This window comes from Athene cunicularia (assembly GCF_003259725.1).
Source record: "Athene cunicularia isolate RWA chromosome 14 unlocalized genomic scaffold, athCun1 chr14_part1, whole genome shotgun sequence".
NCBI classification, from domain to species: Eukaryota; Metazoa; Chordata; class Aves; order Strigiformes; family Strigidae; genus Athene; species Athene cunicularia.
This window is the reverse complement of record NW_020799118.1, coordinates 15395840-15409195: the sequence shown is the minus strand read 5'-3', so window position 1 is coordinate 15409195 and position 13356 is coordinate 15395840. Positions and strand designations below refer to the sequence as shown.

Here is a 13356-nt window from a genome sequence, read left to right as displayed (position 1 = left end):
GGTAACAGGGCTGCCGGGGCAGAGGCAAGTGAACATTAAGCTGTCCAGCTTTTAATCTTATTCAACAGCTCTACCTGGTGTACTGAATTCTCCAGGGATCCAACCTTCCTTCAGACTACTTCCATTTTATTTACTGTGATTTTGTCTCTGGTTCAAAGAACACAGTAGCAGCAGAAAATGGAGTCTCTCCATAATGTCTTTGAGGCCTGGCAAAGGTGGGGTCCCCAAGCACCTGGGAGAAAGACAGCAGCGAACACCTGCCCCTGCATTTGCTTTACTTCCAGAGTTTCTCCTAGCCAGAGAAACCTTGATGCCTCTGCAAAATGATGTTCAAACCTTGCTCCACAAACACAAGCAGCTTGTCTCTGAATGTATTCCACTAGAAACCATGGCTACAGTTCAGAGATTTGTTCTTGGGCACTGATCCTTCCTCCCACCATTCTCATTTATGTTACTGATGCTAATACCATACATCAGACTTTAAATTTTAATGACAAATATTAGTGCTTTTAGAGGCTGGGAGTCCCCTGTGTGTCCCTCTGCACAGATACCCACGGTGGCATCCACTCATGGGCCGCTTAGGGGGCTTGGCCATCTTGGCTAGGGATCGTGGGATTCAATTCGGTGTATGCTCTCAGATGTCAGGGAGTCGAAAAGGCAACAGAGCAGCTCTTCAGCCTGGGGAGAAAAGAAGGAAGGGGTTGAGGGAAGGCTGTGATTTCTGTGCATCACAAAGAAACTTCTTTTCAGAAGTAGGTTTTTCATGACTGCTGCAAGCAGGCAGCACAGCAAGGATGTTCACCAGGTTGAATTAATCCCAGCACAGGGGTGGCTACGAGTGTCCCACAGCAGGGAAATGTCTGCTATAGTTGTGACCACTGTTTGGCCATTCTCAAGACTCACATTTTCAAGGAACTGAAGAAAACCAGTAACGTGCAAAGTGCCGAGTGTGAAACCTAACTTCCTCCCCCTGCTGCTTTGCCTCTCCTTCCCAAATCTTGCTCCTGGGCAGCTCTTTGGCACGGCTTCTGCAGAGCTGGGGAGGCCAGCTTAGCACCAAGGGCTTTGGGACCAGTCCGTAATTCTGACTGTGCAAATGAACACCATGTTCCCCTAAAGCATTATACATGCTGTGCTGACAGTCCACCCCACATAGCCTTCAGGGCCCTCCTCCTGCCAGGACTCTGCCTCTCCTCATAAGTTTTTAGGTCTCTTTTATAGGACTCCAGTCCATCTGCCTGCTGCTGAGGGGCTAAGGATCATGCCAAGAGTGGCTAGGATGTGTTTTCCCTGTGTCGCTTTGCTCCAGTCCCAGGTTTCAGCGGTCTCTGCAGGGAGGGAGATGCCTGAGCAGCCATCGTGGCTGTTGGCAACAGCTCCAGGGCTCCAGGCAGAGTGATTACCGCTGCCTGCCAGTGGAGGCTGGACTGTACACCCGTGGGCTCTTCCTGAGGAACCTTCATGCAGAGACTGTGCTGTCTCCCTGCTCTGACATGCTAATGGTGGCAGGTCAGTGACATACTGCTCCATCACTGAGGGACAGCCACCCCAGCCTCACAACCACGTCTCAGCCACGGTGCAGAGCTGCATGCGAGGAGAAACTGTTCAGCCACAGGACATGCCAGCCCTGAGGTGGAGCACAGTGCTCCCTGGCAGCGCTCTCATCGCTGGGGAGGTCCCAGCCTGGGTAGGGACCATGTGCGGGGACATCTGGGACCACCTCGTATGGGTTCAGTGGAAGTTCAAGAGCCCCTAAATGGTGGCACAAACAAAATATGGCTCTGTCACTTGCAGAGGTGAGCTGGTCTGCGGGTGCCCAAGCTAAGCCTGCACGGGGAACAGGTGTCTGCAGGGTCACTGAGTGAGAATAAGCTTCCAAAGCATGAATTCATCTGCTCCTAAGGCAGATGTTTCAAAAAGGGCAGGTGAAAAATGCTATAGAAACACTTGCTTCTCTGTGACTGCAGAAGGAGGCCAGACAACTAGCCCAGATGCAGATGTTGGCACTGAAATAGTCCACATTAGGAAAGCTGATTTCTCATCTTATTGCCTAGTCCCAAATCACAGAGGGAGCAAATGTGCAATTCCTTTTCACTTCCATGGCTCAACTCCACCAGTAAATGCTGCAGCTCTGCTCAAACCACAAGGATTTGAAATCCATGTTCATTTAACCCTCTTGAACTTTGCCTGATATCATGTTGTTGCTCATTAGCTTTGACCTGGAAAGCCTGGCTGGCATTTCATAAACTCATTAGCAAGAGATCAGAGGATCGAACATTGCTTCTAGGGACATCCTTTGAGGTACAGTCATTCCCTGGTGAGCTTGCTCCTCAGATCTCACTCTGCGATTTCTAGACCTACCCTGAACTTTGGAGCAAAAGGCCCATTTGAAAATCAACATTACGTGCTGCTGTGCTTCTTGTAACGCACAACGAGGAGAGCTGCACCCACTGCTGGCCCAGGACTAGACTCATGAACTGCTGTGAGTAGCCCATGCTTCCACAGTGCTGGAGGGATTTGATTCAGTGGCCCAGGCTGCCAGAAGCAGGGAGAAGGGCTGAGCATATTTGCTTTTTTTCTCTATCTATTACGGAAAGTACTATAAGCCTCTTTCTGATAGGCTGATTCCACACAGCCACAAAGCAGAAGGGATTTTATGTCAGCCAGGGATATGTAATGTCCTTTTCAAAGCAAATCAGAAGACAGCCTGGACTTGCTGCCCTGTCACATTACTTGGCAACAGCCTGGCACCCTGGCAGCAGTAAGCGCTGTGCTGTGACAGCCTTGCAGCTATGGCAGGGCTGTGCAGACAGACCTTCCCAGGCACTGCAGCGTGTACAAGCCCAGCTACACCCCGGGAGAACTGTATTGCGCCTTGGGGAAAGCTGATGAAAACAGCAGCTGTACAACTTTTGGGAAGTTTGGGGTAGTTATGCCTGTGTTAAAAGCAGGAACACAGACTTCAAAGAGGGCTCTGTGTCTTTTAAGGCTCAGTCCTCAGAGCACTGGTACTGAAGGCAGCAGCTCTGATAAGTTATATGAGGTTACAAACACACCTCACTCTCCTGCTGGGTTTTTTTGGGAAGCAAAAGGGATCCAGAGGAGAGGCTTGTCCACTTACGACCATTTCTCAATCTCCTCAATTCTTTACACCTCCTAGCCCTAACTCTTCGGGCACTGCCTCTTCTATCCAAATCTCTTGCTTTTTTTGTACTGAACTTTGCTGAATACAGCCAAAGTTTTAAGGGTATTTATGCAGTTTATTCCCATTATCTGCCTACGTGTCTGGAGCTTAGTGTTTCCTTTCATGGAATGAACTACTGAGAAAATATTCAGCCAGCCCATCCCTGGAATGGCTAATGGCTTAATTTCTCCTCTTCCATTTGGATTTGGGCTTCTGAAACATAACTTCCCAAACATAGGACATGTGCCAGCTTGGCAGTAGAGCTGAATGAACACTTCCTGTCACTAATTTTTGACAAGTATCACAGATATCTTACTAACTGTTGATTGCTCAGAAAAAGTAACTGACATCTATGGAAAATATTGAAACTTTATCAAAATCTCCAAATATTTTGATTTATAAGAGTGCCACAGCTGTAATGTGGAAGACAGTTTGACAGAGTTTTGGTCCCACCTTCCACCATGTGCTGGGCTCTTGTATAAGGCAAGGCTTGGGGCTGTCATGAGGTACCACCTCTGTCTCATACAAGTTAAAATTTTCTTCTAAAATTCAAGCACTTTTGACAAGCTTCATTCATCACAGGGGCACAAAGAACACATATCTGTACCATAAACTTTTCTACTTGCCTGATTCTCATTTTGGGGATAAAGGAGATGCTGCACAGTGTCCAGGACTGACTGCTTCTGCCAACAGGCACTGGGGGTAAAGAAAAAATGAAGCCAGTGTTACTTTGCCATCTAAACCATCAGGATCTGCAGATGACCTAGCTTTGAGGAGGACTATGCTCTGTGCAAGCAGTTCTGGCCATGTGCATCTGTTACTGAACTTCTTTACACAGACAAATCCTGGGTTTTACAAAGCTTTGTATAAATGGATTTGGATTCTTAAAATATAAGCCTTCAAACAAACAGTAATGACCTGTTGCATAATGGGGTCTCTGGGGCAGTGGGAAATACACATAACTGTTGGTAGTTAGTTCTGTGCAAGGGTCTTTTTCTCAACAAAGATAATCTGTGTGTTTTCCCCCAAACCCAGGACTTTCTGAGCTGCCTTCAGCAGCAGGGTCTGCTTTACTAGTCCTTGTTATGCTCTGGTCCACCTCAAGCTACACATGAGCTGACCACAAGACACATTCAAGAGAAATTAAAAGGCAAGATACAAATTTCAAAATTGCCCTTTAAACTGACTCCATGCACACTCAGAGTCCTAGGCTTGAAAACTCTTCAGAGGCTTTGAAAACCACTCCCTGCCTCCATCTCCAGGTATTGTGCTTGGCAACAGTTTTCCCTTCAACGGTTTTCAACAGCTCCAAGATTTCACATCTCATGTATTCATTATTATTATTTTTTTAATTTCTACACCTCCTTTCCCTCCAAAGCTCCCAGAGATGAGCTTCCTATAGGGATAACATCACTCCCTGCTAACAGCAATTAACACTTGGTAAGAACATTTCATCAGAGAGAATAACATCCAGCTAAGTCCCTTAACACTTGACTTTTGTTCTGATTGCACTACATTGTCTAAAGCTGGGAAAGTATAAGGCCTACATTCCGATTTTCTTCTGATGCAGTGAGGTTTTCAGCGTGCTTTAGTCAGTACAATGTTAACTGAGTTTCTAAAGACAGTGCTCAATATAGTTAGGTCCTAATAATCTTACAGGCATCTGAAAGTACTTTTTAAAAGCTCAAATAACCATAGAGGAGCAATCACTACTAAATCAGTATCACCTATCAAGGCAGCTAAATCTGGTTTGTCCTGCATAAAAAGCAGAGCATGCCTTTCTTCCAGGAGTTGCTTTGAATCTACTTATAAATTCTTCCCTCTGCCACCCCGCAGCTAGGAAATCTGGCTGTAAAAACAAGTTATGACAGGGAAAATTCAAATGCTTTATACAGGAGATGCAGGCAGCCGGATGCTGACAGAACAAGACAGGTAAGTCTCACATCATTTTTCCTTGTCTGCGGATAGGATTGTGTCACTTCCTTCTCTGGATTCCACCCCCCTGGTCCCCACTGCTCTTAGGCTGTGCTTCAGCTTCCCCTCACCTCTTCCAAACACTTACTTCACTCTGCCCTACGAGTTACCTTGGCACCCTCCCAGATTCTCCCAGATTCCTACTTTGGCTCCACTCTTGGCAGTCAATCAAACTCACAGGCTGCTTTTGTGCCCCCACCTGCATAAATTTGGTCCCTTTCTCTGTTCTTCCTGCCCTTTGGTGCAGAAATAATGCCTTTATAGATGTCCAGAGAACAGACAGAGTGGGCGCTGCTGCTGCTGAACAATAATCACTACACATTTATGAGGGTCTGTGTCTGTCTTCAAGGCAACTGCTCTGCACAGCACATCCTCCAGTGACTGAATGTCTCTCCTTGATGTGCCACTGCTAGAGCTGTCTTAGGAAAGCTTTAATAGGCTCTGAACTACGAGCAGTTATACTACCAAAGCCCGCATTGTTCCTCTCAACACCTGATTCCTCCTTCTTATCATAGCCCATCTCTGACATCATATCCCAGGCTTCCATACAGATGGCAACGTTTCCCCCTATGGCACAAAGCCTAAGTAATGTGGCTCAGCTGTGAATCAACTCCCAGGGCTGTAAAATAATCTCTTATACCATGGTGCTTCAGCAATGCAGCTGAAATGCAAGCCAGAACCTGTGCAGTATTGGAATCTTGGGCCGTGGCAGTAAGGGTGAAATAAATACACAGTGATTTACTCAGTACAAGAAAGGTCACGTGGCTCCTGCTGATAGAGTCATAGGTGTAATTAACCTCTGATGTTATTTTGAAATGTTTATAAACTAGGCAATGAAGATGTCTTAGCATGAAGTGTCCTTATGAGACACTAGTTAAGTCAGGCTGGGTTTTCAAAGACACTTGCAAAGTTGATTTTGAACAACATGATGGCTTATGATACACTAAGGGTATGAGTTTACTGCTGGCTAAAGTTGATCTACCCGAGGACCACTGCCTCCCCTCCTCCCCATCCTTGGGCACACCTCGCTGCCTCTCCCTTCCACAAACGTCATCGATCATGATTTTTTTTTTTTTTTTTTTTTTTTTTTTGTAGAGCTGGTTTTAAATAGCTACATGATCATTAGTTCTGGCACTGGGGTAAGAGGCAGAGTGGAACCTGCCATTCTGGGAGTGCCTCCTAACAGCCACAATTTATGCACACGTATTTTGCAGTTCAGCAAGGAAGTTTCTCCTCTGTACAGCCAGCCATACTGGCACAGACCAGCATGTGGGGTGAAAGATACAGCTGAGATGGGCACCTGTTCCTCCTCACTTCCCTCCCAGCCCCTCATCCCACTGTGAATGGCAGTGAGAAGCCACTGCGAGGTTTGCTCTGGGGGTGTTGCCTTGAGACTGGCAATTAAAAAACATATCAAGTTAAACCTACAGAATAGGGAAGCACTGGGTTGGCAGCTGATCTTGTTATGCAGCACCCATGACTCTGACAAGCAAAAGCCTGGGGAAAATAAAGACGTGGGGGACCTTGTATTGGCTGCCAGCTCTACTGACAGCCTCTCTCCCAGAACTACTTTCAGCAGTGATCTCTGGGGTTCCCAACAGCTCAATTTTTTCCTGTAAACCAAGAAAAGAGTGGGAGAAAACTCACTAGAGAGGTCTTGAGTTTCTTGCTCTTTGCTTACCCTTAGTGCTGTACCTTGCAGGGTGAAAGGTTTAGGATGTGGCTCCCAAGCGTGTGATTTTAAATGAATGGGAGCAATGTCTATATTTTGTCATTAGCTTAAAAACATTTTTGAAAAGTTACCAATGAAATCTGTTCCAATTATTCTTCCCAGGTGTGGCCTTGTGACTGAGCACCATAACATTTCATCAAAGTATGAGAATTCCAAGGTGACTACAAACTCAGATGTTCAGATTTGATCCCCTTGATGCTTGTAAACTCCAGAGTCCTTGAATTCCTTAGTCCTGTCCCATTGACAGTGTTATCTGGAAGTCCTCCAGATGGTACAGCCAAAGTCATAACAGTCCTATCAGTGTGGCTGCTGGAGCACTCTATACCAAACGTGTCAGAAAAAAGACTCTCTTGGCTTCCTTTCCCAGAAGAAACCATGTGCGTGAACGACACATTGCACTGCCAAATACCAGCCCTGTGCAAGGAAACTTTCCCTCTGGGGAACAGTGGGTTAATTGGCCTGATAATCATTCTATTTCACTAATCAGTCCCCACAGAGGGGTTCTGTTTGTTTTACCACGTGTATACCTCCTCTACCCAGCATTTCTGGTGATTTATTTAAGAGGCTAATTTTTGATTTTGCTCTCTGGCATTTAAGTTTTGGGGTTTTTTAAATAGAAAACATGGAATCTGCCAAGATATTTCCCCTAGGAATTTTATTGATTCAGCAGGTCTAATCCCAATGTGAGCCCTTATTTCAGAGAATTCCTTGTATTCGTGGAACCACTCCCCCAAACCTCACAGACAGTCCAAGTCCTTAACAAACAGCACAACTCAGTCCTGAGTACAGGACACATGACTTTGAAACTGGGGAACACTCTGAGGTACCGACCCACTAACAACGACGTAACTTAGGAAGAATGGGTGGCCTTTGGGTGGCACCTGACCTCATGGGAGTCATTTGGAAGTGAATTACAGAGAAGAAAGCCAGCTGCCCTCCTTCAGATCACACGCTCTCTAGCAGGGGGTTGAGACAGTGCCGTTAAAGCAATATTGTCCTCACTTACCTGTCCAGCAGGGAGTCAAAGCAAATGATCGCATTGTCTCGCTGTGCTGCGAGCACCAGACAGAAACCATCCATTAAGAGGGAATGCTACAAGAGAGGGAAGAACAGAGCTTTGGTGTTGCTATCCACTTAAATGTCCGTAAGCCTCACTGATGAACTGCTGACAGCACAGATAACTGCTTGTGTGCTGTGTGAGGGGATGAAAACCACAAAGCAACAGACTCTGTCAAACTGAAAGAGTATCATGTCTGAACTGCTAGTTATCCTGCTCCTATGGCATACTATTATTCGTGTTCCTTTCTCTCGGAGTGAAAATAAGCAGGTTACCTAGGTGTGTCGTTCAGTCACCAAGTCTGTTGGAAGCAGGAATACAGATATAACTAAATGTTGAGATATCTCAGCAGAAATACTTATTATTTGAAGGAGCCCATCTCCCTTCTGGCAGGGGAAAGCAAATGCTGTAATGTTCACCTTTGGCTCAGTAGTGCCAGACCCTTCTGGAAACACGCCAGCTCTGCCCAGAGTAATTCATCTCCGACAGGAGGAAGTGTTTCCATCACCAGGAGAGCAGTGCTGCTGCCATGGCTCTCCTTCTCACACGCTGATTCGCTTTGTCCTTCCTAGAGAGCTGTGCACATTCCCGTGTGCAGAGGGATGGCATCCTCAGGGGAACCGCAGGAGAAGAAAGTAGTGCTTAGACTAATTGGATGGTAGATGTAATTGCTATTCTGTACAGATGTACTTCAAAGGCATGCTGTCAGTTTAAAAAATCACAACCTGAAAAGATCTTACCTGTGCTTATTACAGATAACACCTAAGACTCTTACAATTGAAAGGCTGGAAGCACAAATGTTTGTATTTTTTCAGAAGGACTGCTGTGTGTCTCTGACAGCCCTTTGTTGATTGCTACTTCCAGTATAAGTAGCTTCCCCCCTTGTTTACTCTGCGTTCCTGACAGTACTTTCTTGCACATTCTACCTTACCATTTTACCCTAGTAAGGTTCCTGAAATGGTGGGCTTCCACACCAAGTGCAAAGAGAAAAACAATCTGGGCTGGATACTCTGCTGATGAAAAGCAATGTGTCTGCTCACCCTAGAAGCACATCTCATGTTTATGCCTTGTGATCACTTGCTCAAACCCCACACTGGACTGTGGATTGAGCTGTCAGCACCAACTAAACGATAAGCAAAATGAAACCTCTCCCTAGACTCCAGGGCACAGCTCAAAAAGTGGACGGGTTATTTAGCATTGTAGAAGAGGATTAATGGGGTGCAATTAGAGAAAGGGAAATAGAAACCGTATTTATATGGAAAAAACAAGGGAGGATACAGCAGCAAAACATAAAGAATAGCTGCAACTGTGTGCCAATAGGTGAATGGAATAAAATGTTTAATAGGGATGTGCCATTCACGTCAAAGGATACGTTCACACGTAGTGATGTCCAGGCTGGGTGTCAGTGAGCTAGTGGAGATACAGGAACACAAGGTAGGAACTAGCTAGCAAGACACATTGCCCACATTACTTACCAGTGGTATTAGAACTCAGATGCAGTGCTGTGCTAATACTGCTAAAGGCAAGTTTGCTCTGAGCTAGCCCGGATATCTTAGCACAGCATGGCATTAGAAAGCTCCTCTTTTATGCAAAGGAAGAAAAGCACAACTCCAGCTGTTTCATACCTTTGCTGAAACACTGCACTTTGCCCTGCTTAGTGTCTCAGAGATGCGGTGGGCTTGTGGTGCGTCCAGGACAGTGAGGCGTACTCCAGTCACTGTGAAATCTTTGCCAATAAGCTGATCAAGCAGTTCGACATAAGGCGGGTGCTCTGAACCCCGAAGGATTATCCCAGGCAATATGAAGCAAGTGGTTTGGCAGAGGTTACCAAGCAATGGCTGATCTGATGGGAAAAGATCACAACACAACAGATGCTTGTTTTACATCTACCCCCCCCCCCAACCGTTAGCCCTCTAATTCTTCCCTGTCACAAAGAAGTAACTAGAAGACCAGAAGCACTCAGGCATTGTTATATCGTTTAGGATGCTCACAGATGCAATTGCTCATCCTGAACTGTCAAGCTGCTGTATGCCTACATGTACGTATCTGGAGATCACAAGACAGCAGTGGTGACCCCATTTCAGGAGTCAGACAAGGACAACTGCTGGTTTGCTACAGGAGATACTATTCCATTAAATTTCTTCCAAGCAAAGAAATCTGTTAATCCAGCTGCTTTTATAATCCAAAATGTAATATATAAGACTTAATGTATTTCATATTTTCCTCATGATAAATCTGTCTGTCCATTAGGCAGCAGCTTTGTGATAATTATTTGCTGAGAGGTTTCTTTGTGTGCAAGAGCTACCTCTAGTGTTCAAGACGAGACCATAAAGTGAATGATGTGTCTGGCTTGCTGGAGGCGCTTACTATATTGTGCCTGACAGTTCAGAGATCACGTGTACTTGCTTTTCCAGGACAGTAACTCTTTGAAATACATTTTCTGAGACACAAACACATCAGGGATGTAGACTGGTTTCCTTTTTACTCTGCTTAGACATCTTCAAAGCAAAAAGATCCTCACACAACAGGAAAGTAGGGGCACATATTTTGAGATTTGCTCCCAGCACTGCACTGTACGAAGCTTGCAGAATACCTACAGTCTCTCCACAACAAGCTATTTTATTTTATTTTATTTTATTTTATGCAATTTCTTCTAGAAATCAAGAAGTGCTTCAGCACAGTAGATCTGTGCTACAGGGCCTGGTCCTTTCCCATTGTCCAGTAAGTTGATGGGGGAAATACCCTGCCTGACAGCAATAGCAACACAGAATAGTTGAACTGGGAACACCTGCAAGTCTCCTCTCACTGCAGCTTTGTGCTCCGAACATAGCTTGAGCTGACATACCCCACCAGAAACACAAGGATGTGACATCTCCACAACTACCCAGACGAGAAGGTCAGACAGCTACATGCAGAACAGCCAAGTCATCTCAAAAAAAGATGCTGTTACATACACACGGCTGCTAAGCTTGTGTTTCAGGACTCATACAATGGCTTGGGAATGTCAGTAGTGTTGCGAGATAGGCCTCACCCCTCACCCCCAGGCATCAGCTGTCTTAAACATTCATGCAGTTGGTCTTGGGTGCATTAGTGTGCAATGTAAGAAAAAGAGCTTGCCTGAAGATGTGTGATTTTTTAACAGTTATGAAGCATGTGTAGGGTACAGCCCAAAGCCAGCATAAGACAGTGGAAAGAAATCATTGATTAATGACACACTGGGAAAAATTCTCCTTCAGAGATCCCTTACAGAAAAGTGACTTGGTGCCTACCAAGCAGCTATGCTGTCACTGAGGCAAAGGCCTTGACTTACCACTGTCTCTTTGCACTCATACATGTGCTGTCTTGTGAACTTGCTGTATGGGATCAATGCCCTAAAGTCCTGTATCAGTAAGGTGGCATCAAGAGGTGACAGTCTGTAATTCTCCAGCATTTTTATCATGCTCCTCTGCCAGTCCACAAGAACCTTGTGGTTTTACTGCTGGGATTAACAACTGCAGCAATCAGGTGTAGTGCAGCAACATTTTCTCAGCTGCCCACCTTCCTGCTTGCCAGTCACATCAGAATTCAAAGTACAGGAATAAGAATTACCCGGTTCCAAACAAGTCTGCTCCCCAGTGAACACCACAGGGATGCTTTACCTGGTCTTGGCTTGTTTGTAAAGGCTTGGGATCAACCCACAATACCCAACATGGAAACATCCCCATGTGTTAGTTACATCTCCTGATATAAATGGTGCCGCACCCCAGACTGTGTTGCATACATGCCTATCAAGTAAAATCAACAGAAAAGGCCCAGGGGAAGTGTAGGCATCTGAGGGAACAGAGATGGGAGGAGCATCAGAGGGACCTGCCAAAGCTTCAACTTCAAATCAAAGTCAGACCAGTGATAACTGGAAATCATTTTGAGCTGGCAGCTGTTCAGCAGCTAGTGGGAATTGAACGAGAACTCAGTCCAGTTCCTGAGTGTTAGATGGCCTCACTGCCAAAAGCACTCCCTGCATAAACTGTTATTTATCTACTCAGAACAAAATGTCTCACAACTGCCCATCCCCACGGTGTCTTGGCCTCTCCTGTGTCAGGTATTTGAATGGACACACAAACCACCATCACCAACCTGGTGTTGAAACACATTGTAAAAGTTCAGCAGAGTATGTGCACTGCTGCTTACCACTAGCTGTGTTGACAGTGCTTATTCTTTTGCTGGTGATAAGGTCAGCACTTCTGAACAGCCCTATATTTCAACCCATGAAAGCCCTGGCAGTGGAAAGGCCTGGCAGGTAAACAGTTAAACGGCTGGACTCCAGTGGAGTTGTTCTTTGCAGCTCAGAGTTGTCCCTCCCTTCTGAAAGGACATCAATACCAAATCTTGCTGCCACCAGATGGTTTGACTTGCTGTCCAATTAATCAATAACAGTCTCAATCTATAACAAGAGTTACACATTTCCTTACCAAGTCTGCATGGTTCTTCAGAGCCCAATAAATTGAGTTGCCCTCCTGTTTCACGTTTTATGATCTTGCGCTGCTTGCTGATTTCCAAACTGACTATGGGGTCACGTTTCAGGTTATAGATCTGTGGGAGGGAGAGGGAGGCAAGTTATGCGAACACCATTACCTGATCAGGAAGGATAACACTTCTTAAGTATTGATTCAAGCAAGCTGTGAAGCTTTTGTTGGTGTTGTGTAGTTCTGTAATTGCCAGCCTAGAAAACACCTGCTTGTCTAGAGATACAAGAACATTTTGCATGCATTCTTTTTTTATTAGAGCTTAATGCAGTACGGCATCTTGTCATCCTTTTAAAGGTCCTGTATCCAAACATCTTTCTAAGGTCTCTGCTCCCAGCTTTTCAAGGCCAGAAATTCAAGGACTGTGAGTGTCTGTCATCTTTATCCAGTGCCACACTGGTGTGTAGTGACTCCCTTCTGTCTACGAATGAACTGGCACCTCCACATGTCCCAGCACAGCACAGTCATGATGCTCTGGACTGAGCTGCAGAGGCAGAGCATCCGTGTTAGTGAAGTATAGTACAGATATGGCCATCTGTTTCCAGTTCCAGAACTCATCTCCTTGGACTAGGAGAGGTGGGTCACCTCTGTGCCACATGGACAAAGCATTGTTGGGCATAACCCAATCACTTCAAATTCTGGTTTTGAGAAGATGATCAGACCAGAAATGACACACAAAACTAGTTGTATAGAACATATTGTTTCATTTTAGCCACTGGCAAATTACAGTGGCTTGAATCAGAGAGCAGCAGCCACATAGTGTGAAGGGCCAGATAAGCAGGAGCAGGCCACACCAGTACTGGTAGGCTTCTCGGCACTACCTCCAGGGCAAGCCAAGAGGCAAGGGCCTGAGGCTTTAAGCCACTACCTGCAGGAGGGGGGCATGCAGGCACCCAGCGGCTCTGTA

The 13356-nt window shown here is 45.7% G+C and overlaps 1 protein-coding gene across 1 annotated transcript in view; it reads right to left on the bottom strand.

Moving 5' to 3' along the window:
* Positions 1-473: 473 nt before the first annotated feature.
* Positions 474-13356, bottom strand: part of C14H16orf71 (chromosome 14 C16orf71 homolog) — a 94298-nt gene continuing 81415 nt past the window's right edge. The window contains exons 27-31 of the mRNA XM_026859249.1: positions 12396-12516; positions 9573-9790; positions 7897-7982; positions 3811-3880; positions 474-678 (exon numbers count right to left, since the gene is read on the bottom strand). Of these exons, the coding sequence (XP_026715050.1) occupies positions 601-678; positions 3811-3880; positions 7897-7982; positions 9573-9790; positions 12396-12516 (573 nt within the window). The 3' untranslated portion in view covers positions 474-600. The remainder of the gene's footprint in view (positions 679-3810; positions 3881-7896; positions 7983-9572; positions 9791-12395; positions 12517-13356) is intronic.